Genomic DNA, 25,509 nt, shown 5'->3' with positions numbered 1-25,509 from the left:
CGGGGACACTGGAAGTTGAAATGGTAAATCCACTGATAACTCCAACAGAGTCAGAAACCAGGATTGAGTCTTCCACAGTGGTGCGATCAACACTAATGACGTCCCTTGCCGACATACCTGGGCCGCCACTTTCGGAATCAGAGCGAAGGGAGGAAAAGCATAGTTCCTCTGAGACTCCCAATGGTACAGGAACGCATCCATTCCCATTGCCATCAGAACTAGCCTCCAGATGAAAAATCAAGGGAGCTAAGCGTTGAGGCTAGATGCAAAGAGATCTATCCTGCAAGGACCTCGCATATTCATGATCTCTACAAAAAGCGATGGATGGAGTCTCCAGAAATGTCAAAATTCTCTTGCAATGTTGGCTAACAGCCGGCATTTTGGCCCCCCTAGGTGATTTATGTATCTCACCGCTAAAACATTGTCCATCCGGAGGAGGATGCAACAATTGCGCCTCAGAGGTGAGATCACCCTGATGGCAAAGGAGCTGGCTAATAACTTCAGACAATTGATGTGTAGCTTTATTTTTTCAGTGGACCAACATCTGCCTATGGCAAAGTCTCCACATCTTGCTCCCCATCCCCAAAGGCTGGCGTCTGACTCTATGATCACGTCGGGAGCGGCTCCGAAAACGGCTTTGCCATTCTACGCTTACATATGGTCCAGCAACCAACAGAGCTCTTCCTGAGCATCCAGGGACAGAGGAATCAAGTGATCATATGCAATAGCCTGCTTCTGCAAATGTTCTAGAAGTTCTGAATCGATAAAAGCTTGCACTTGTAGGAAAAAATGGAAAGGGAAGGGAGGAGCAGTTTGACGAGGGAACTCGGTAAATTCTATTTGATAACCCTGAACTGTGTGCATAATCCATGCAACTGTGGTGATCTTCGACCAATTGTTCATAAAATGTAACAATCTGCTCCCTAGGGGAATCATCAAAAGAAAGGTGGACCTACCTGAGGATTGAATATCAGAGTTCCTGAAGCCTCTGTTGATGCCCTGTTGTATCTTCCACGGAAGCCATTGGATCTGGACGGGTAAAACCCTGCATGTTCCGGCTCCTGGGTGTAAGCTTTTCCACGAGGGGCGTATCCACGGTGAGGACTTGGATTGATGTAGCAGCCGGTCAAGCACCCTCTGCCTCGACCTGCCCTACCAGAGAGGGGATGGAACACCCTTTTTAACAAAGCTTGTGACTTGTCCAAAGACGCAAAAGTGTTAACAAATTTGGAGATGTCTTTGACAAACCGCTCTCCAAAAAGTTGGCCCTCTGCCAGAGGGCCTGGTTCAGAGGACGCCAGCTCAGCCAGCTGAGGATCAATGCGTAAAAAGACCGACTGGTGCCTCTCCGAAGAGATCGCGCAATTGGCGTTTCCAGGGAGGCAAATGACCCTCTGGGTCCAACCAGTCAGGACCTCCGGATGAATAACTGCACCTGTCTCTTGAGCCTGGAAAGCTAGCTACAAAATATTTGCCAATGGGCCTGAAACATCTAGCAACTTTCCTTGACAGGCTCTTAGAGCGCGATCAATATCCTTTTCATATTTCTTTGGAAAGCTAGTCATGGAGGAATCAATTTCTGGAGTGAGGGCAGTTTTGTGAGCAAGAGCTGGGCGGGGGCATTCCAATTTGAGGCGAGCTCTGACTTCTTTATCGAAGCCCTTGCGCAGATGGGTCTGCATGTATTCAGCCACAGCAGAGGCAGGAGCTCAATCTGAGGAACTGGATGAATAATGTCTGACGAGTCAAAGGTGAACGGGGATGGCTGGACAGTGGGGGCAGAGTGTTTGCGCTTCTTTGAGGGAGCGATTCCTGAGAAGAATCAGTATCTGTGTCCAGTGAGGAGAACAGGTGACGAGGGAGAAGGGGCTGAACCAGAAGGCTCCTCAATATTGCTCTAATTATGTTCTCTAGCTTTATGAATATTGGAGTGAAGCTTAACATGAGGCCAAGGCAGCCCAGGGGGCTCAGACGGAGGGAAAGGGGAGGGAGGAGGGTTATTAGCGGGGGTGGATTGTTACCATCTAGTTGCTCAAGACATTGGGAGATAGGCAATAGGACGGATAAGATAACCTTATCTAATTTAGAATCCAGTCTTTTATCAATGAGATTTTTTTTCCATGTTCTCATCATAATAAAATGTGTCCTCCTCTGCAGGACTATAAGCAGCCACCTCCTCTTCATAGACTTTGCAGTCTGACATCATCAATATACTTAAGTACATATATTCTCTCCAGTCCCCAGAGGGAGCACAATTATAATCCAACCCTACCTCTCAACGAGAAGGGCGTCGGTCGTAAACAATTTTGCTGAGGCAGTGGGGCCCAAAAGGTACCAAAAATTCCTTGTAATGAGGGTATTTGACCCTACCTGCCTAAGTAAGCAAGGGTCTCCAAAAATTCATATCTGTCACCTTAGGATAATAAGGGGATACACCAAAGCTCAAACACTGCAAAAACGTGGTGGAAAAGTCACTACAAGGCCCGGTACCAGCTCCGACTGCCAGCTGCTTAATCCCCTGTTCTCCAAGCCTGGGGAGAGAGGCGTCTTCCAGCGTTCACAACAGGGAGTGGCGGCGCGTGCACAGACGCGTGCCAACTCCCAAGACGTACGCCGAGCACCCGACCGGGGCCAGTCCCAGCCCAAGCGCAGAGCGAGCTAACATGCGGGCATATACTCGTAAAGCGAGGACTTAAAACAGCAATCAGACACTGAAAATGATTACAAAGGCAATAAAACTTGCACTAATTACAGCGCAACACGCGCTGGCGGTTAAAGTAGGCGATGCTGCAAATGCTGCAGGTCGCATGCACCTACACTACACTCATTACCAAGAATACGTTCAAAACATAGAAATGCAATATCAATAATTATTATAATCCTATGAATAATACAGGCCAAACATAAATATAAAATAATGAGCCACTTATCTTGACTGCGGAGCAGCAAAGAAAGAGACAGTCAAGATGGTGCCTAGTTATTTTATATATTAGCCTTGGTTTCTATTGGCTGTTTTATGGAGGCTTGGTCCAAAGCCTCATGGGAAATGTAGTTTATTTGAATGTTAACTTTCTACTCATTGGCTGCTGTGAGTAGTAAAGGAATACAAAATTAGCTAGCATTCGGGCCAAGAATTTTCAATTCTATTAAGGACATGGAGGCGAAGATTATGCTTTCTTTTACTGCAGACAAACAGCATCCAATAAGGGATCACTGACATAATATCGATTACACTAATATAGAATTACACAAATATCGAAGATCAAATATTGAATCCAAAAATATCGAATTCCTGTCTATAAACAGGTAAGTACAAAAATATTGAATCAAAAATATAGTTTAAAAAAATATAGTTAGTCAAAATAATGATTTGTCTTGAAAATAATTAAAAATTCATGAAATATTAAAAATAATGAACTAAAATATACGTAAAAATACCAAAATAACCTTAAAATTATTAAATAATTATTTTAAGTTATAAAACAAAAACATAGCATTTTATTTTTCAAAAGATATATATGTATTAACATAATATTAATAAAAAAATGTACAATATTTTTAGCGTAGGATAGCGGAAGGGTAACATTTACTATTACCACTCCAGTGAGTGCAACAGTAGGGAAAACATTGGATAGCGTAAGGGGTCAAAATTACTATTCCCACTCCAGAGAGTGCAACAGTAGGGAAAGTGTTGGATAGCCTAGGGGTAAAAATTACTATTCCCACTCCAGTGAGTGCAAAAGTAGGGAAAGCGTTAGATAGCGTAGGGGTAAAAATGACTATTCCCACTCCAGAGAGTGCAACAGTAAGGAAAGCGTTGGATAGCGTAGGGGTAAAAATTACTTTTCCCACTCCAGTGAGTGCAACAGTAGGGAAAGCGTTGGATAGCGTAGGGGTAAAATTTACTATTCCCACTCCAGAGAGTGCAACAGTAGGGAAAGCGTTGGATAGCGTAGGGGTACAAATTACTATTCCCACTCCAGTGAGTGCAACAGTAGGGAAAGTAAATACTTCATATATTATTTTTTTTAAAAAATATTAATACCAATAAAAAATGTATTAAAAGTAATTACCAATTTAATATAATATAATAATTAATAAATTAAAAATACAAATAAAAATTAATTATTAAAATTCATTACCTATTAATACAAATTAATTACCAATTAACAATTAATTAATTAGCAATTAAATAAATTAAAATATTTAATTAATGACAATTGAATTACTTCCCACCCTATTCCCCTATAAACCCACAACACGCTACAGGAAATAAATGTATAAAATTAACATAATTATCAATGAAGCAATTAATAAAAATGTATTACCAATTAAAATGTAATTAATTACCTATTAAAAATGAATTAACAATTAATTCAAGATAAATACCAATAAATAAATTAAAATATTGAGTTAATTATAATTAAATTACTTCCCAACCTATTCCCCTATAAACCCACAACCAGCTACGGAAAATAAATTAATAAAATTAACATAATTATCAATTAATCAATTAAGTAAAATGAATTGCCAATTACAATTGCTTAAAAACTACAAATTGGAAGTGATTAAGACCAAGCAAGAATACTTCACGGCCCTCACTTCCTCACTTTCGTCTCCTAGAGAGCTTTTCAGGATCGCTGACTCCCTTACATCCCTTCAGATCCCAGACCCTGTGGTTGCCTCTCAGGAACTGTGCAACAATATAGCTTCCTTCTTTCAGTCCAAAATTGCGGACATTTACATTGCCCTGGAAGCTCAAAGATCCTCTACCACTGTGCCTTCGGTGCCCGCTCCCTTGGAGCCTGATGATGCTGAATCATCCTGATCTGGAATCCTTTCCTCCTCTCTCTTGTCAGGATCTTGAGATCCTGCTTAACAAAACTAAATCTGGCTCTCCGCTAGATGTCTGTCCGCTAAAGATCCTTAAGCAGTGCAGAGAATCCCTCCTTCTCCCACTGGTTGACATCATGAACAGGGCGATGAAGGAGGGCATTTTTCCCCAGCAGTGGAAAAATGCTGTGGTAAAACCTCTGCTCAAGAAGTCCTCTCTTGACCCTGGGGTATTAAAAAACTTTCGCCCCATCTCACTGCTCCCGGCTCCCGCGAAGATGTTAGAAGCCCATCTTAATAAACATCTGGCTGCATTCGTGGAGAGCTTGGGCTGTTTGGATCTTTCCCAGCATGGATTCAGGAGGGAACATAGCACCGAGTCTGCCCTCACCATAGTGCTCGATAACATCCGCACTAGGGTCGATGTGGGACAGACCTCTCTCCTGATCCTTTTAGATCTCACAGCTGCCTTCGATACCCTATCTCCCTCGGTGTTAACATCTCGACTGAGGGAGATTGGGGTCCGGGGGTCGGCCCTGGGACTCCTTTCCTCTTTTCTCGATCACAGAGAGCAAAGGGTAATGCTGGGCCCGTTCCTATCTCCATCCCTGTCTGTGCAATGTGGGGTCCCTCAAGGGTCAGCGCTTAGCCCTACCCTTTTTAACATTTATGTGACCCCCCTTGCCAGACTTATTAGATCTTTCGGGATGGAGGTAGTTTCCTACGCGGATGACACCCAGATCCTCGTCTCTCTCTCCCAGTCAGTTACGTCGACTGCCGCCAATTTTAGATCTTGTATGGAGGCAGTCGGCCAATGGATGATTCACAATTCATTGAAACTGAATGGGGAGAAGACGGAGGTGATGGTATTTGGAGGAAAGGAAGAGATCTGGTCTGCTGAGTGTTGGCCGAACTCACTGGGTGCCTGCCCCGATCCTACCTCCTCTGCAAAAAATCTGGGGGTTATGATTGATCCCACCCTTAGTATGTGCCAACAGGTCAACAGGACTGTTTCGACCTGTTGGGGGATCATCCACATACTAAGAAAAATCAGGCACTATCTGTCCCTCCAGGCAAGAAAGCAACTAGCCGTCGCACTTTTGGGCTCCCGTCTGGACTACTGCAATGCGCTGTATGCTGGACTGAATAAGAGTCAGCTGCAGCGCTTGCAGGTGGTCCAGAACGCGCCAGCGAGATTTGTTCTCGACTTGTCCAAACGTGCCTCTGCCACCGATGCTCGGAAGCAGCTCCACTGGCTTCCCGTCGGGGATCGCATCCTCTTTAAATCCATGTGTATGGTGTACAAAGCCTTAGCTAAAACTAGCTCTACAGGCATTGGATCTATCCTGTCTCAGTACAACCCCGGCAGGAATCTTCGTTCCTCACATGAACTTCTACTTTCTGTGCCTCGTGTCAGGAAGACAAGATGGGGAGGCAAGGCCTTTTCCAATCTGGCCCCTAAATGGTGGAATGCTCTCCCTCTGGAAGTAAGGTCCCGCCCCACTCTACAAGCCTTTAGATCTGCTTTAAAGACCCACCTCTTCACACGCGCATACCTGTAGTGGTGCTCTGCAAACTTTTTGATCTGTTTTTGATAGGCACCTTGACACCTTCGGGTTTAGTTTGCGCGATACAAATTGCATAATATATAAATAAATAAATACAATTTAATTAATTACCAAATTAAAATTAATTAAAAATTAATTAAAAAATACCAATAAATACATTTAAATATTTAATTAATTATAATTAAATTACTTCCCACCCTATTCCCCTATAAACCCACAACCTGCTACAGAATTAAATTACGTAAAAATTAAATAACATAAAATTCATTACTTAAAATAAATGATAAAATAAATATACACTTTTCACACATATACTAACATACAAAACTTTTAAAAATTAGATATTAATAAGTAATTAGATATATTTAATACCTATATTATATGCTTCGATATTTTGACTTTCTATATTTATGAAATTCAATAGTAAATTACTTACCTTAAATTCTATATTTTTGTTGACTATATTCTGTCCATTCGATATTTTGAACATTCTATATTTTGACTTCGATATGAGTGCTATTCTATATTTTTGATTCAATATTTTGTCTGAATACCGCCAATAAGATCATTTATAACATTTTAGAACCAAAACATTCCCAGAATGCTTAGCATAGATACACAATAACCATAGAGTCTATCTAGCCCTATATATCAGTCTTTAAACGGAACACTTCCTCTTTCTTTGCCCAACGAGCAGAGTCCAAATAGAACAAGTATCAGTCCAAATAAAAACGATAATGCATCCAATTCACTCTAGACTGCTGAAACAACAGAAACTGTGGAACTTGAAAATGAAGATTGTAGAACCCGACTTCCCCGGGGGCCACACAATGCCCTATTCTCCTTTCTGGTCAGCTCCTGAAACAGAAAAATGTGTACTTGTAAAAACTGTCATAGACCTGTAAATCAGGGTGGGTAAACATGACATTATGAATCATAACATACATTTACCTGGGTGGGATAATCTTTGCCTCCGTTTCCTAAATAGAATGTAAAATTCTTGGTGCGAATGCTAGCTAATTTTTAATTCTATTACAGGACCGGAGGCTTCAGATTATGCTAGTTTAACGCTTAACTGCTACAACAGAAGCTAAATCGCCCACAGGCTTATACTAACATTGTTTGAAAGTGGAACTGGAAGACAAATCAGCAGCTTTCATGATATCCTATTCACTGGTACCAAGCATAAATGATATGGAGGTCCTAGCACCTCTGGCTGAATGCGCTCCAAACAAGGCAGTGTTAATACCTGCTTCAGACATAGCATAACAAAGCCACCTGGGAATAGTAGCGAAAGTAACAGGTTTGAAAGGTTTCTGTAAAGCAATTAGTAACCTGGAACAACCAGCAGGTCGAAGGGAACGTACACATTCTAAATATACCTTGAGACATCTGATCACACAAAGTTTTTCATTCAAATGAAAAAACTTTGTAATCAAAGAATTTAGAAACGTTTTTGGTACAATCACAAAAGACACTCGTTCAGGTGAGAAAATCCTCCCCTCCAAGTCAAGTACCCTGATATCAGAGACCCTGCGGCATGCAGGCAAACATAATAACATGGCTAACTTAGCCGATAATTGCTTTTGAGACAGTAATTCATTATTAGGCCAGTTATCAAACAAATTCGGAATGTTAGAAACATCCCATAAAGAGGTATACTTAGCCTTAGGAGGATTGGCTATGCATATTCCTTTCAAAAGCTTGCACACTACCGGATGCATGCCCACAGGCCTGCCATCCAGGTGTGAATGGCCTGCTGAAATGGCTGAACGAAAATGATTCACCTATCTATAGGATAACCCATCAGCAGCTTTCTGGGAGAGATAATTCACGACTTGAGAAGTGTCTGCTTCCACAGGATCCAGGTGCTTCTCCAAGCACATACCCAACAAAGCCTTCCAGACAGAACCATATCACTTCCTGGTTGAAGGAGCCCAGGCTTGATGGATAATACCTGAAACCTGCTCCGAAATTCCTGGCAACTACCACTGTTGCCGGAAAGCCTCCAGGCCATTAGGAATATCTGCCCTGCCAGGACTAACGGGTGGAGCTCTCCCTGAAGGCCCTGGAGCATTAATAGAAAACACGGAAGGTGAAGTGGTCAGTCGCATGCCATCTCCAGCAGGACTAGGAACCATGGCTACGATTTCCAAATCAGGGTGTTCAATACAGTCTCCGTTTTCTGCCGAGATACTTAATTCTCTACTCTGGGTATCAAGACAAATGGAGGGAATGCATAATGGAGACTTAGCAACCTATCCTGTGTGAATGCATCTGTCGCTTTCGCTAGGGGGTCTGGCCTCCAGCTGAAGAATGACACCAGCTGATGGTTCAGTCTGGAGGCAAAGAGATCTATGTTGAACGGACCCCACAGAGATTGGAGCTGGTGAAACAGGGAGGGATGAAGCTTCCAAATGCTGTAATCCTTCAAATGACGTGGTTGCCAGTCCGCTACTGCATTGTCTTGCCCCGGAAGGTATTCCACAATCACAGTTGTCTGATGCGCTAGGCAATAATGGCAAAAATCCTTGCAGGTCTCCGCCAACATCGGGGATCTGGTTCCCCCCAGCTTGTTGATATAGCTCACAGCTGATATATTGTTCATTCGCAATAGAATACAACACAATACCTTCCTGGGGGAGAGAGTGCGAATCGAAAATGAGCCCGTCAGGAGTTCAAGACAATTGATGTGCAATTCCGACTCCTGGAGAGACCATCTGCCCCCTGTGTTCACCTCCCCGCAGTGGGATCTCCAACCCTATCTGCTGGCATGGGACTCTATGGTCAGCTCCGGGCGAGATCCGAAGATTGCCCGACCATTCCATGCATTCACGTGGGTCAACCACTATTGAATTTCTGCTCTGACTTCGTCCGTAAGTGGAACTAGATCTGAATAAGAGAGGCCCTTCTGGAGGTGTCTGATTTTGAGACGTTGATGGGCTTGATAATGTAAGGCTCCCAGAAAAATCGCCTGTATGGATGAGACTAGCAGACCCACCAAGCTAGCGATCACCTGTAATGACATCCATTGCGTATCTAGAGTCTTCCTCAGTTCTCTCTTCAAGTCTCAGTTTCTGCTTGGGCAGTTGGGGCTGTGCTGATTGTGTATTGATCAGAAACCCCAAGAACTCCCACGACTGCATTGGAAGGAGGACCGATTTTGCTTTGTTCACCACAAACCCCAGATTCTCTAACAATGACATTGTTATCTGAAGGTGGAGAGACGCTAGGTGCGCAGAGGGAACCATGATTCGAATATTGTCGAGATAGATTCTCAGACGTATACCCTGCTCCCGGAGATGCGATACCACCGGCTTCAAGAGTTTGGTGACACACCACAGAGTCGAGGAAATAACAAAAGGCAGGACCAAGCATTCCAGGTGATTGTCGCGCCATTGAAAATGCAGGAACCTGCGATGTGGTGGAAAGATGGGGACTGTTAAGTATGCGTCTTTGAGGTTGAGACGGACTAACCAATCCGTCTGCCTCAGGAGGTCCGCTAGAAGATGGATCCCCTCCATCTTGAAATGACAGTAGAGAACAAAACAATTGAGTTCTTTCAGATTCAGAACCAGCTGGTAACCTGCACCTCTCTTTTGCACTAGGAAGACGTTGCTGCAGAAACGAGCCAGTTCCCCTTCCTCGCAATAGGCAACCGCATGCTTATCTAGCGATTCGTCTATTTCTTGATCTATAAAAAGTTTGTCTTGTCGGGAAAAATATAGAGGGGTTGGAGGGCCCCCTTGCCGGGGAGTTTGGTAGAAATCTATGCGAAAACCCTGCACTGTTTATAGGACTTAGGTGTCCTGAGTAACGGCCTGCCAGTTGTGAAGGAAATGGCGAATCCGACCTCCCAGAGGGTAAAGTGAGAGAGACTGATGGCTTACCTGACCTAATCTGAGGTTGGGCATTCCTTCTATGACCACCTCGATGGAAGCGGCGGAGGCTGAAATGTCTGGTTGGGGAGAACGTGTCGCCTCTGGTGGGGTCCTGAAAGTCTCCTCGACCCCAGCCGTAACCACCTCTTGAGAGACCCTGGGGGTATTGACGGCCTGGCGAGCGGCCCCTGCCCAGCCCGGCCCGTCCAAAAAGGCCAGCGTTGAACACCCGTTTGATATTAGCTTGGGCTTTGTCTAGGCTGGTGAAAGTTCCCACGTATTTGGACATGCCCTTTACAAAACATTCACCAAACAGAAAGCCATTGCCAAGGCACCTGGCTCTGCCTAAGCCAGTTCCGTCAAATTACTGTCCATGCCCATTAAGAGGTACAGCGTTTTTTTGGCCTTCTTTTTCTTAGGGGACACAGTGTGGCTGGTGGAATGTGTCTGTGTCGGTGTCCATATCTGTAGCCACTTTGGGTGCAGCGGGCAGGGGGTTTTGAGACCCTGAGTACAGGTGATCATTGGTTGAAGGGGGGGCAACTTTGTGAGGGCCTGTGCATGCAGCCAATTGGGCGTTTTGGTGGATGCAGATTTAACCCCTGTAGGCGTGGAAGCGGGTACATTTTCTTGTTGCAATAATTCATGACATTTTGCAAAGTTCTCAGGCTGCGCCTTAATAGGTTTTAAAGCGGCCGCTAATGCTTTATTCATGGTTTTAGGGACTGCGACTTCCACCGCTTTATTAACGGAATCTTGGACGGATGCATCCAAAGCATCCACGAGGTTGTCTACAAGGTGGGGGGCATGCTCCTCCTCATGGTACCCATATTCGTCCTCCTCAAAATAGGCCCAGTCTTCCATGCTTAACGTATAGCTGGTGACACTTAAGACTATAGTTAATATGGGTCACAGAGGGATTAATCAAGGTGGAGCAACCCTGGTGCAAATAGTAATGAGAGGAAAGAAAAATGCTCCTCAGCAAAGCTGTAGTCCACAAAAAACAGCCTGAAGGCATCACAAGCCACTTCTAATCCACAAGCTTGCACTCAGCTTGCGGGCCTGCCTCTTTCTCCAGCCCAGGGCGTCACTTGAGGGTACAATGAGAGAGACAACCTGTTGCTCCGCCGCGCGTTGAAATGTGCGCGCGGAGCGAGGAGGAAATGAGATTGGGCATTGCGTAGCCCAAATGTAGCCCAAAACGAGTCCAACTGAGCTATGCGACGTGAGGCTCAAAGGAACTGCGGGTCCGTATAAGAGAAGGCACCGCCAGCCGCAAACACTGTGGCAAAATTGAGTGGAGAAAGGAGCAACAACGATTGGAAGGTGAAGAACGCCGGTAAGGCTGAACCGCCAGGTACAACTAGAGAGACAACCTGTTGCTCCGCCGCACGTTGAAATGTGCGCGCGGAGCGAGGAGGAAATGCGATTGGGCATTGCTTAGCCCAAATGTAGCCCAAAACGAGTCCAACTGAGCTACGCGACGTGAGGCTCGAAGGAACTGCGGGTCCGTCTAAGGGAAGGCACCGCCAGCCGCAAACACCGCAGCGAAATTGAGCGGAGAAGGGAGCAACAACGATCGGAAGGTGAGGAAAGCCGGTAAGGCTGAGCCGCCACCTTCCGAGTGCCTTTAGAGCACAGTGGCAGTGCGCTAAAACAAGCTGCACGCGTTCGCAGTAGAACAAAGAGAATAAACAAATACTTAAACGAGCACAAATGCACTTAGAAATAGGCTGCAAGATTTAATAAAACATCATCAAGAAACAATCAATCATCAAGAGAAGGGCAAAATACTAAATCGAGCCCTTAACTCCGTGGGGTGCAGCAAAGAAAGAGGAAGCGTTCCGGTGTAAAGACTGTTATATAGGCCTAGTCTCAATGGTTATTGTGTATCTACGCTAAGCATTCTGGGAATGTTTTTGTTCTAAAATGTTATAAATGATCTTATTGACGGCTGTTTATTTGCAGTAAAAGAAAGAGAAAACATAATCTGAAGCCTCCCTTCCTGTAATAGAATTTGAGAAAGCATAATCTGAACCCTCCGGTCCTGCTATAGCATATGGGAAAGGAGGAGTGACGAGCATTCTGATACCAGGTCTGGAGTCGGCCTGCCCCTTTAAGTGATTTTGCCTGCACTAATGGGAGGGGACAACGTTGGATTTAGTAACAGAACTTCTGTTACAGAAGACAACAGTTTGGACGGGTTTGGTGACAACGAGGGGCTGAGAGATATCGGGGGTTGTTTGAAAGGACTCAGAGACCTGATACGTACATAGAAGGAGAGAGGGGCTGCAAAAAGAAACAGAAAACAAGCATTGGCATAGAAAATAGGTCTCGCCTTTGGGACCTTATAAGTGTTTAGTTATCCAGCACAATATCCTTGGTGCAAACACATCAAGTGTCGCATGGCTAAACACTTATAAGGTCCCAAAGGCGAGACCTATTGGCTTTGCCAATGCTGGTTTTAGAAGGTCGAAGGGCATATTTGGCTCCAAATCTGTAACTTGAATCATTCAGCTGCTCCTTCCACCCTCCAGCTTGTTTTTGGGCTCCTCTCCATAAATGTGTTTGTTATGGCAACTGTTCTAAGGTGGGAGAACAATGTATTGAATAGTGACCCGGGTTCTATTCGTGCTTCACTAAAACATTAAACATTTTATGGATTGAAGGGAAGAAGCACTGTTTTTCAAATTATCTTAAAACACTTTTTGATTGGTCTGAATGAGGTGGCATCTCTCCCCAATCTTAATTTAAAAAACCAGATTGAAAAATCTATTTATGAAGTGAGACAGAAAAGGGACATCTTACTTTGTGCCTAGTATAATCAGAATGGAATTGTAGTTGAGAGCAGTATTTGCAAAAAAAACTCTACCGTATTTTTATTGGAAATGTCCCCACGGTGTGCATAGAACTATTTTATTACTAAGGTTAAACATGCTTCGGCTACGAGTTATTACAGGAGCTTGGGAAGGCATACCTAGGGACGAGAGGCTTTGTGACCTTTTTTTTAACAATGTCCAAGATTTAAATCATGTGATCTGTGTGTGCCCCTTCCTACACGCATTGCAAAGCCAAATGTTAAGACCATTGTAAAGTATCATTTAACTTCGGCAGCAGAAGCTCGTCAGTGCCTTTTTGGTCCCTCCGCCCCCAACAAAACAGATTGCACAAAAATGTTTCCATTTTTCAAACGTTTTTCAAATTATTTTCAATTTGTTTTGTTTACTGTAATGTTAGTATTAACTGTATCTGACTTTGTACCTGTCTGAATAGGGAATCATATGTTTCTTTAAAGTATGTGTGTCCCATAACAAAAGTGCTGTATTAGTAATGATTCGAAAAAATCAAATCAATTTCTTTTCTATTTGTTCAGCTTTTACCATGCCATTTTGCACATTTTATCCACTGTACTGTATTAATGATGCATAATTTCCTGTATTGTTCGAGAATTGCATATTAATGTTTAACTGATTCCCTTGCGTATCTGTTTGGGGTTTTTGAAGTAGATTATGGTACCAAGCCTTATGGCATCTTTTTGTACTTGTCAGTCAGTCACACAGCTTTATTCGATCTTTTGTAAATAGACCATAAAAGCACAACAGCTCATATAAAAATCATTTCAAGTTATTAAATACATATTTACATTGGTTAAAATAAGTATTAAACACGTTTGTTGTGATCAGAAATAGGACCTTTAAATTCATTTGTATAAAAGGAGAGAACGGTTCATGATTAAAAATTACATACTACTATCAACAAGTGGTCCCACCTTTTTTCTCTTACTAAAACAGGCCCAAAGAAATGAAGCAACTCAAAAACATACAAATGGGTCTGTTAAAGCCTTTAGAAAATACATGGCAACCCGGCATTGCCTAAATGTACAGAGCCTTGTAAATGTGTGTACATTTTATTGTATGTGTCACAGGATTATATATATGATTGTATCATTCTGGACCTCTTTTGAGCACCAAATCATAACAAATAAATACTGAAATACTGGCTAGACATTAACAAATACTGTGTGTGCACTAAATGTGTCATTTAAGTTGCTGAACTTTCACGTCACTTGCTTTAGTCAAGGCCTTGACTGCTCAACTTGAAGAGATAAGGTGGTTTTTATTTAGATTGTATTTTGTGTTCCAGCTATTGCCTAGTCAAAATAATGTACAAAAGGGTGTCAAGATGCTTTATATGTTTCAGAGTGAGAAACAACCAGTGTGAGTCAATACAATCAGTTTTAATCCTTGTAGTCTCAAAAAGGATGACATATCTTACATTTCTGAGCATTGTGGCTATCAGTTCCACCAGCAGGTTTACTGGGTTCGTCAATTTGACTTAAATTTCATATACATTTCATATAATTGTAATGCTTTGCCAAAAACTAGAGTTGCAGCAAAATCATTTAGAGAGAGGGGGAGTAAGTGAGCCCTATTAGGGGTGAGAGAGAATGTGTGAGAGGGTGACAATAGAGGAGAATGGAGATAAGTAAGGAGAGCAGTTTGCAGGTAGACTTCAGTCAATCCATAGCTGTGTAAAGCGCTTCTTGTCACTCTTGGGGGTATCCAGGCACTGTCCAAAGAGGAGCAGGAGATTTACCAACAGTGAAAAGTCTTTGGGCCACTCTGGGATAATGAGATAGAAAAGGATGTTTCTGGTGAGAGGATCCCACCTGTCTAAGCAAGAAGAGAAGTTTCTTTTGGGTGTTTAACGATGTTGTACTGAATCGTGGTGTCTCATTCAGGGTATGATTTGAGGGCTTTTCCTGCAGAAACCTGGAGTTTCTGCATAGGATTTCATGGAAGTTCTGGTGGACTGCTTTCCATGCTGTAGCTGGTAGGTACACGGGTGGAATCCTGTGAGAGAGGCCAGGACACCTCTAATGGGCTCAAACCTTTCTGTATTTGTGATGAACAGCTGCTTGTCTGGGGCAGACTCCATCACAGATCACTGTTCAGCCACCTTCCCAGGAAAGACCATGTGATGTCTAACCTTTGATACAGTTAGACTCCCCCGGCATTATCAAAGATCGGGTAAATAAAAAATAAAAAATAAAAGATAGTCTGGAAACAAGGAAACAGGAGGTGATGGAGAGAGTGGTGGGACAGATAGAGTGGAGTGGATAACAGTGGTGTGCCATTATAAGGAGGGAGATGGGTTATGAGTGACAGGGGCAGTGACAGGAGAGGGATAATAAGAATTATTATCTTATGTTGTTATTTTCAGTCCTTTCAGTCACATCACCTTACCTGACCTTATGTTGCCATTGTTTACTGTGCTGTGATATTTCACGTCGGTTTGCTATTTAAGGAGGGAGGCGTGTGTTGTTTTGTGGTCTCTGCGCATTTGAGTGTGTGCTCTGCCTCTGTGTGTCTCCCAGGTTTCTGGGCCGGTGTATGTTGTGCTGCTGACAGGTGGGTCGGTTGGTCTTGGGCGGATGGTCATGGAACCCATCACTGGTTATGGTAAGAGGTGACCAGTACTGAACCGGAACTTGAAATGGGTATTTCAAGATGTGCGGTGTGTTGGCCGCCGTCTTCGGCCGTATCCTTCTATTTAGCAGACAACAAAGGACCTGATGGCGTCATTGGATTGTCCTTTTCTTTTCAACAGGGAACAGTAGTGATAGTGAACTTCATGAGTTGCCTCCACGCCAGGTAAAGGCTCTGGGCACCCGAGTTCCCACTTAATTCGGACTTCGGCCCTCGGGATGCCACGGTCTCAGAAGGACTCGTATTGAGTGACACCTCCTGCTGGCCTCGAATGGTCTGCTCGTGTGAGTGACATTTTCTGTGGAATGGGGTGTGATGGCCGTCGCTCACACCTCAAGCACACTGCGAGGAACTGCTCCTAATGTGCCAAAGTCAGGGCCACCCTCTGGTGTAAGGGCGGGCAAGGGTGCTCTGTCCGGTGGAACTAAAGGGGTGTTAGAGAATGGTCTTCGCTATAGCTCATAGAGGCGTTAGATATGGGACATGAAGATATGGGTAGCGTCACCAGATGCACTCAAGGAGAAAAATGTTTCAAAATGTTGTTATGAGTTTGTATCAATAAAGTTTTATTGAAAAAAGTTTTTTGGTTTCTGTATTTTGACGTTAAATTCACATCATTTTGTTTATCAAAGTTCAAAATTCATAATTCATTTTCAGTTGCAGGGCAATCTGGTGACGCTATCCTCGTTTGGGATAGCGCTACACAACGTATGGGTTCATCCTTCAGCCCCGAAAGGAGTACCAAATAGCACCTACAGACCTCATAAGCAAACTCTTACCCTCCATTTGAATCAGGAGTGCGATTGTTCTACTACCACACAATTTACATGAAGATATGGGACATGAAGCGCTATGTGACAGTAAATAAACATAATTAAGTGCAAGGCCAGAGAAAAGTGGCCCGCTGAAGTATTGGACAGGGAGAAGGCTGCAGGGGCTCAAAGAAGAAACAGAAAGGTCTGCAGTGCTACCGAAGATGAGGGGAAACCCCGCAGCAATGTGTGAGAAAGGGATAGCGTCGCAGTGTGCGGGGGAGGAGGCGACAACGATGCACGGCCCCAGGAGTGTCACCATAGCTTTGCAGCCCCGAGGGACGAGGGCCACACAAGTGCACATTACGGGACAGTGCCCTCATGACGGAAACGGGTGGCGGAAACGGGTGGCAGTGCCAGGAGGGGGCTGGTGTCCCAGTGGTACAATGCCAGAGAACAATGGGGTGCTCTGGTGCAAATATGCACAGAAAAGGAAAACAAAGAAAGTATCTGGGTGGCGAACAACGCAAAAGATGCAGGGAAATGGCCATAGTGGCGCAGAGCACATCTTCAGCATTTCTACAATCTAGAAGTGCACTATTAAAAGAAGTAAGCCATATATACCAAGCATTGACATAGCCAATAGGTCTCGCCTTTGGGACCTTATAAGTGTTTAGCCATGCAACACTTGATGTTGTTGCACCAAGGAGATTCTGTTGGATAACTAAACACTTATAAGGTCCCAAAGGTGAGACCTACTGGCTATGCCAATGCTTCTTGTTAAATGTCATTCTGGAGAATAGTTTTGGTCTCTTTGCATTTCTGTTTTTGTTGTACCTTCAATGTAAAGACCTTGGATCATTTCCTTCAGCCCAGCAGCAGTATTTAGAACCAGTCATCGAAAGCTTCTGGCTTTCAGTGTGCGCCCTTGAGTATTGAGACAATCTGTTGGCAACTTTTGTTTCTTTCCCATATGTTTTAAAATAAAACAGCCATCCATCTTACTCAACAGGGGTCGATGAATGTGTCGGTGTGTAAAGACATTACATGTTGTTCTTGTGAAATAACAGGAATAAAGTTTGGAATCTTGGGGTAGAGGTTATGGGTGGCTTTGAGCCCCGAAAATCAAAGTCTCTTTCTCGCGTTGCTTGCTGTAGTCTCCAACCCATTTGTAGGATGATAAGGGAGGACAGAACGGTGGTCAAACATCCCTGGCCTCTCTGCTGAGACTTCTGAAAGATGTGGCACGTTTATTTCAGATCTTTAGGTAGCTTTGTTTAACTATGATAAAGGGGGTGCGCATTCATCAATAGTCTTCAGTTGCCACAACCACCTCCCTCTGATTTCTACTTAAGCACCGATTACTGCCCCTCGCTGTGGCCATTGGAGGGTCGCTCATCCACCCCTTCTCTGGGGAAGCATGGCTGCTCCTTTGCAGTCTGGCCCAGTAGCTTTATTATCTGTGATCCACTGAGGATCCCTGTGACAATGGACGAGCAAGGTTGTGGCCTGGCCCTTGTGTTTACATTCTAGTGTTTATATAATATGGCATAAACACCGAATATAAACTTGTATCCATTCGTTTATAGCTGATGCCAACTCTGCATTTTGTTTATCTTTTTTCTTACTGTGTATGACTTTACTCTGTATATCCTGATAATTCTAGGTTTTCCTTAATACCCATATTGTTACTCCCTAGCACTAAGTGCTTATATTCTGTAATATTATTTTATGTGATGCTTCTCTATGTAAAGTGTTGCGATTCTCTTGGGTCCTGTCTGCACTATATGAAACTGCCAAATTAATAACATTGTTGGTAGCACTTCTGAAACCCGCTTCTCGCTGACACCGCATGCGCGCTGGCTCAGTGAACCTAAACAAACTGACCGGGGAGGGGTTGCTTAGCCAGCAGAAAGTTTAACGTTTGTGCAAAGGAATCAAAGGTCAAAAAAGAGTATACGAACTCAACGGAAACAAAACTGGGCAGCAGGAGAGGAGCAGCGTAAAACGGGGTTGTTGTATGAAGGGACATACCGTTGCAAACACGGGTGCGAGGAAGGTTAATGGTGAGGGAGTGAGACCCGCCCTGTAAAACGCCCGGATCCAGCACGACAGAATATCGAAGAGCTGCAGTATTACAGCATGGAGTGAGCAAAACGGAACTCCTCAGATTTACTCACTAGAAATAACTACCGCGCAATTCCACCCCTACTACTTCTAACACTTCCGGCCAGAGAGACTATCCCGCTTGCACTCCCCCAGTCGGGATCGGACTGGTATTCCTCCAACGGAGCACCTTCTCAATGCACACCTGAGCTACTCTTTTTAGAGATAACGACCATCGGAATGACACCCTTCTCGAATCTAGCGCAGCGGGATTGGTCTCACCTGAGACTACACTCTCCAGAAACCACAGGGTGGTAGATTGGAGTACCTGACACCTCCTTTGCTTAAAACCATCCATCCTTTTACTCCCGACATACTTCACTCGAAACGTTAATCTGATCCAAGACCCTAAGCTTAACCAACAGCACTTTGCCTGCTACGAGTCCTGCAAAGTCCCTGTTTATAATGGGAGAAATACATACAACTACAAGTCCCAGAACGCAGTCCATTTTCTTAAATAACAAAAGTCGGTGCTTCCTAAAGGTAGTTCGCATAACGTGGGCTCTTGCTGTGGCTGATACAAAACAAACCGTGATAGACTTGCAGGCAAGGGGGTCTGTAGCCCAAACAAACCCCACCCACCTACACACACTGAAATCCCCACCTGATGCAATCTCCATTGAGGTCCACACCTCCTAGAAATAATTCATAGGAGCTCTTCACCTACAGGATTACCTGTTTACTCCTTGTCACCAAAAAGCATTTAGACAGTCCTTGGGGTCCGTTAAAGAAATGGGTGGATTTTGGGAGTTGCAGTCTTAGGTCAATTTATTTCAACACAGTTGACTAATAGATTAGAATCAGGATTTATGGCAGGAAAGTCCAGCAGTGTAAAAGGTGTGTCCCGGTGACATGTACTCCTTTGGTAATCCTATTTACTCAAGTACTTACAGACCCTACTTAAAACTACCCCACCAGGCACTACCCACTTAAGACTACCCCATCCAACATTAAGGGCACCCGAATATCAAATGCTATTTTTTTGGGTTTATTCCAGGATCACACGCGATGCATACCGGGCTGCCATGCTTCTGAGCGCAGCAGGAGATGCCTTGGGTTACCGGAACCAGCGATGGGAGTATTGCACCTCTGGGCCACAAATACACCAGGAACTGGCGGAGCTTGGGGGACTGAAGAGCATACATGCCCGGCTGCCTGACTGGCCCGTTAGTGATGATACAGTACTTCACCTGGCTACGGCCGAGGCCCTGGCAGAAGGTAAGGCCCTCTTACTGTAGCCTGAGAGCCTGGGCATACACCAAATCTTCCCAAGCCCACAAGCTAGAGTCTTCTTCCAAAATGTTAACGCTAAGTTCTTCATTATGAGTTGCACTGTACTGGCAAGAAGCAAACTCTGCAACTGTAATTTACTGATACTGTGCAGTAAATCTCCACCAGTACAGTGGAGTTAAACAACTTCACAATGAGGAATAACTATGCAGACTCAGAATTAACGGACACAATTCTGCATGGTGTTCCCTATTCTGAAGGGTTTAACATACATATTCACTACTTGCTCTCAGAAAGTGGTAAATGTGTGTACAGGCTTTTTTGCAGGGAAAGGGAAGGCAAGACAGTCGCCTGGCAGGGTAGAGCATTATATTACCCCCTGTACCTTGGCTGAGGGTTGCTGGTGTCAAGGCTGCAGTGCAGCCCTTTCTCAGGGTGATTTTAATAAGTGGATTTTCTGGCTGACAATATTGGGTCCATTGTTCTCACATCCAGTATATCCAGATGGGAGAACAACAGCCCACTCATATGTGACAAGAGCAGAATTCCATTTGGGGATTTTGTTCCATTTCATTCATAATTTGTGTTTAAGGATGATTTCCCTAGGACCAACACTTACGCTTTATCAGGTTAAGGTTAGGTATGAGTATACGTTCCTTTTCTGTAAGCAAATGAATTAATCACGTATAAGGCTAAATCCTTCTTGTCTTCGTTACAAACACCATTCAAATACTAGAAATTCATTCCATTTTCGTTGAAGTTATCCAAGAAATTGCTTTATTGATTCTACAACAGCCGACACGTGTTTCGGCCTATATGGCAAGTAGGGCCAGGGCTTTTTCAAGGCTAAAAAGGTTTGATTACATCATTTTTTAAGTTCTTTCAGGTTTGTCGATGCACAGTAACAACAAAGATTATGTTCCATGTTCAATTTTATAATAGAGTTAAATCTCCAGAGGTAGCGGGGTCCTACGGGGAATCCGGTGTGCGGCGCGAGTCCCAACTCAATGAAGCAATTTCTTGGATAACTTCAACGAAAATGGAATGAATTTCTAGTATTTGAAAGGTGTTTGTAACGAAGACAAGAAGGATTTAGCGTTATACGTGATTAATTCATCTACTTACAGAAAAGGAACGTATACTCATACCTAACCTTAACTTGAAACTTTGAAGCTCGTAGGGTCCAGAGCTTTGAGTATGGTTCCCTCACTCTTTTAATAATCACGAAGAAAGATATAGGCCTGGGATCCCTGGACCTTCCACTCTTGTTGAAACTTACACTTTATCAGAATTAATATTCAAAAGATTATTAATCATCAAATATGAGATAGAAGAAGGTCAGAGTTCACACCATTATATTGTATCTTGAAATGAATATCGGCAGCATAGTTAATAAAACAATAACACTTAAAGAACAAATTAGAGAAGGATAAATAAAGAAATCCACAGAGCGCACAATAATTCATGCCAGGTGTCTTTACTTTCGAAATGAAAATAAATACTTTAATTCACACACAACTAAATACCAATCCTAAAATTACAAATGTACAAAATGAAGTTAAGACCTCGTATGCACCACCTGAAATAGGGATTAGTTGAAAGGTCTCATAGTGTTCAAAAAGTACATACCCTCTTATGTTGTTCATCAATTGAAGTTCTTCCTACTGTTGCTGACACAGTTATCAATGCAAACCCTTTTTTTAACCCCTTAAATGCTGCGTTGGTGCGTTGGCCGGCGGCAGCACTACCTCCCCAGTGCTGCGCACGACCATTGGACGTCCATTCAGCACTAGTTCCAATGGACAGCGCAGCACTGGGGAGGGATGTTTACTAGCATCTATGAGGTTAACATTTCTTGGAATTTTCACAATGTTAAAGTGTAAACCCTGATCTTAATACATTAGCATTCAGAATATAAAACATACTGTTAGGATATTGAGGCAGAACAGTCCAAGATTGTTTTAGGGATATGATGTGGAATGGAGGTGATGTGGTCTAGAAACACAGAACTGAGCAGCAAACAAAAATAACACCCAATAAATTGATGCCCAATCACGGTCTTTTCTTTAATAAGAAAAACTACTTAAATGCACACACAACTAAATACTGAACTCAAAATAGCAAATATTTACAAGATTTAAGGTGATATAACTAATTGGGAGTCTATCTTTGCGGCATCAGAGATAAGGCAGGGTGGAAATGATGTAGAATTAATACAGGAGGCAACTAAACCTGTAAATGCAGTCAGTTTCTGTTATCTGTGAGGTACCAAGAGGAAATTTGCACTCCGGCAGTCTTCAATCCTAAAAACCAGCAATGTTTCTATACAGGCCTATTTGAAAACATGAGGCATTTCACGATCAAAGAGGTTAATCAGGCTGTGTCAAGTCTTTCAAAATTAGAAATTAGAGGGCTACTGGCTTTTGTCACCACAATTAATAATCCGTAAAGAAAACTGGTTGGCTTCAATTTGAAAGTAAATAAACCCGACCACGTGGTGTCTGCTCAGTTAGACCTATCAATCATTTTAAAAAGACTACAAGTTTATATTGACATGGACCTCCGATCTTCCTAAGTCAATAGTAAACATTTTCTAGTGCCAGATCAAGAAAAGGAAGATATGTAGTAAGCCCCTTCTTCTTGCAGAGTTCACAGTGTAAACCCCTTGCATACTGTATTTGTGACTGTAAACAATGTAAAGTCCCATCTTTAGCTGTTTGTGATAGAGTTTGTATTGTAAAAGCGCATCTTGTATATGTCAGAGAGTTTACTATGAAAAAATCCTCCCCCCCTCCCCCCATTGAAGTTGTCAGAAATTTGACATGGTAAATATGCCCGTCTATGTTTTTCAGAGTTGACAATCATTTCCTTATTGATTTGTCACGGTAAACTGTGTAATCCCCCATCACATTGTATACAGCACCGAGCTCACAATATAAAACGACTTTGTATGGTTCCCCCATTATATTTATAAGAGATTTCACATTGCAATACCCCTTCTATTGTACTTGAGAATTCTGGTTTGTGAGGTCCGGGTAGAAGGTAGTTAGTTAATCAGCCCCACTTGTGCTAATGTGGGTCGTCACCTTTAGTGTCCAGGAGCCTCTATACTTAAGTTCCTTAATCTGGGAAATAAGTATCCCTTTTAGCACTTCAAATTAAGGGTAAAATGCAATGCAGCCCGAAGCTGACCCTGGGAGGTGATGGGGTCTAGAAATGTAAAACTCAGCAACACACAAAAAGAACAACAAATCAATATCCATCCAATGTTTCTTTAAAAAGGAAAAGGGCTGTAATGAACACAGAACTAAATTATGCACACACAGTTACAAATATTTACAAGATTTCAAGTGGAATCTCAAAGTGTAACGTCTCCTTTAGGGACCTCACAGAATCCATAGGTGTAAATCATGTAGGCAAAAGCAATATCTCAGCAGACAACTCACCTAGTACACCTAAATCTGTTTCCTTTACCTTTTTAGGCACTAGGTGGCATTATGCACACCAGTACGCTAGAGCTCTAGAAACTTACTTTGACCTTATAAAGGCCGATTGCAGTGCACAAGGCTTTTATTTTATTTTATTTTATGCAATTTTTAAAGCGCGCAAATACCCGTACGGGTGTCTCGGCAAATACCCGTACGGGTGTTTCACGCCCAGAACATGAGTATAAACATGATCATGTAGTCTCTGCCGAGGTAGACCCATGAAACATTTTAGGCAGACCTAAAGTATACATTGAAATAATACAATTGAAATGAAAATAAAGTCTTCCTGTGATAAACTGTGCATTTACTGCGACCAGACCTAAAAAGATACCTCTCTACAAAACCCCTTCTTATTGCATTTTTTCAGAGATTTCCCAAAGTAAGACCCCTTATTAATGCATTTATCATATTTCAGAATGAAAACAACTTCCGAGTCCATTTGCTAGAGGATTCACAATATAAAAGGCCTGTCTGTAAAGTTTGGCACAGAGTTATGTGAACCCCCTTCCTATTGTATTCTTCAGAATTCACAATGTAAAGCCACATTGTATGGTTTTTGGCTAGTAGTTCATTGTAAAACCAGATGTATTTGACCTGGATTCTGCATCAGAAAATACCAGTCTACAGGCCTTAACCCAGTATGATAACAACTACTAGCTTTGACGTGGTTATCACAGTAAATAGTTCAGGACAATTGCCCTTTTCAGAACTTTTCACAATAAACAGAATCAGACCCACGACATTTGACATAACGCTTCCCAATGAACCGATTAGACCTACAGCCATGATCCTTTCCTTGTTAGCACAACCAGCTCGGGCCTACCGCATTTATAATAGTATTTGCAATACAAGCACTCTTTTTCAGAAGAAGCACATAAAGTCTGCTCTGTCAAATCCTGCAGCGAGATAGATCAACATGTTGGTGAAGCCAAAGTCACCATGCCAGTGGTGCCTCTTAAAGCTCTTTTCTGTTGATCACATAAGGTTTGGCACAGTGGTGTTGTAATGCTGAATCTAGATACAATCCCGCTGCTACCCTAACACTTAACTTACAACTAAGTACAACAGAACACCTCAGATGCATTCTTAATACATCCTGCTTGTGCTTTGTCCTGTCTTCCAAATAATAATATTTGTTTTGTGACTTTCTACTTTTGATGCAAATCATACCGACGTTTTCAAAAGATTCTTATATGATTCATCTCGTATGTAATATTGTTTTTATGCAAATTGGATTTATTGAACACAGACTACTCATTTAGCTCCTGAAATGCAGTTAAACACAAGACCTAGTTCTTCAGTCTTAAATTGGAGAAGGAAATATCCATCCAGTAACAAAATTGCACGAGTATTGGCTTCTCAACGTGACCAAACTATATGGCAAGACCAATTACTTTACTGTCTCCCTTCCCTTGACTGCAACATTTCTGAGTAACTTGAAGTAATTCACTTAAGGATTTGCAACAATCTCTATATTTAATGGATTATAATGTTGCTTCATATATGATAACAATGTTACCCATATAGGACATGCACATTCCCCAAAAACATGTCTCTTTGTTTCCTCATAGCAGCATCAATACAGCATTTGGGGCAAAGGCGGATTCATGGTTTCCAAGTTAATCTTTTGAAATTATTATGCTTAGTAAATGTCACTCATAGTCATTTAATGTACTAAGGTGGAACACAGATAAATAAACTTTAAATATTTTTTTAAATAGTGTTATACATATTTCTTGATGATATTTGTTGCATTATTTACATGTTAAATCTTGCAGTGGTCCTGCTCTTGCTTTGACCTGTAGGGCAAAGCCAGACCCCTGCCACATCTCTTGAACTTGATTTTTTGGCTTACCTATTTCAGTATAGGAAGAAAGAACCAATTACATTGGCATTTATTGGGTTGTGTGGTGTGCTATTTAAGTGCCATTGCCCTGGGATAGGGAAAGCCAGCTGGAACTTATACAGTACTCTTTGATGGTCAGTAGTCCAATATTGGTGGTACATTGGCACCTGCTTATTGTAGAAAGGAGAGATGCTAATGTAACATCACCATTCAGGGTTAACACTGGGTGTTTCATGTGTGAGTGAGTGAACCCTTC

General features: G+C 42.8%; 1 protein-coding gene across 2 annotated transcripts in view; it reads left to right on the top strand.

The window, feature by feature from the left end:
- The first annotated feature begins 18,475 nt into the window (after positions 1 to 18,475).
- The window catches only part of LOC147711499 (ADP-ribosylhydrolase ARH1-like), a 56,851-nt gene continuing 49,817 nt past the window's right edge, over positions 18,476 to 25,509 (top strand). Inside the window, exons 1-2 of one of the 2 annotated variants that reach the window (XM_086920196.1) lie at positions 18,476 to 18,589; positions 19,687 to 19,907. In XM_086920196.1, coding sequence (XP_086776322.1) covers positions 19,715 to 19,907 — 193 coding nt within the window. In that variant the 5' untranslated portion in view covers positions 18,476 to 18,589; positions 19,687 to 19,714. Of the gene's footprint in view, positions 18,671 to 19,686; positions 19,908 to 25,509 lie in introns of both variants that reach the window. The other variant, XM_086920195.1, reaches the window with a different exon arrangement.

Source organism: Lissotriton vulgaris, chromosome 5 (genome assembly GCF_964263255.1).
Source record: "Lissotriton vulgaris chromosome 5, aLisVul1.2, whole genome shotgun sequence".
Lineage (NCBI taxonomy): Eukaryota > Metazoa > Chordata > Amphibia > Caudata > Salamandridae > Lissotriton > Lissotriton vulgaris.
This window is presented reverse-complemented; position numbering and strand designations above follow the sequence as displayed.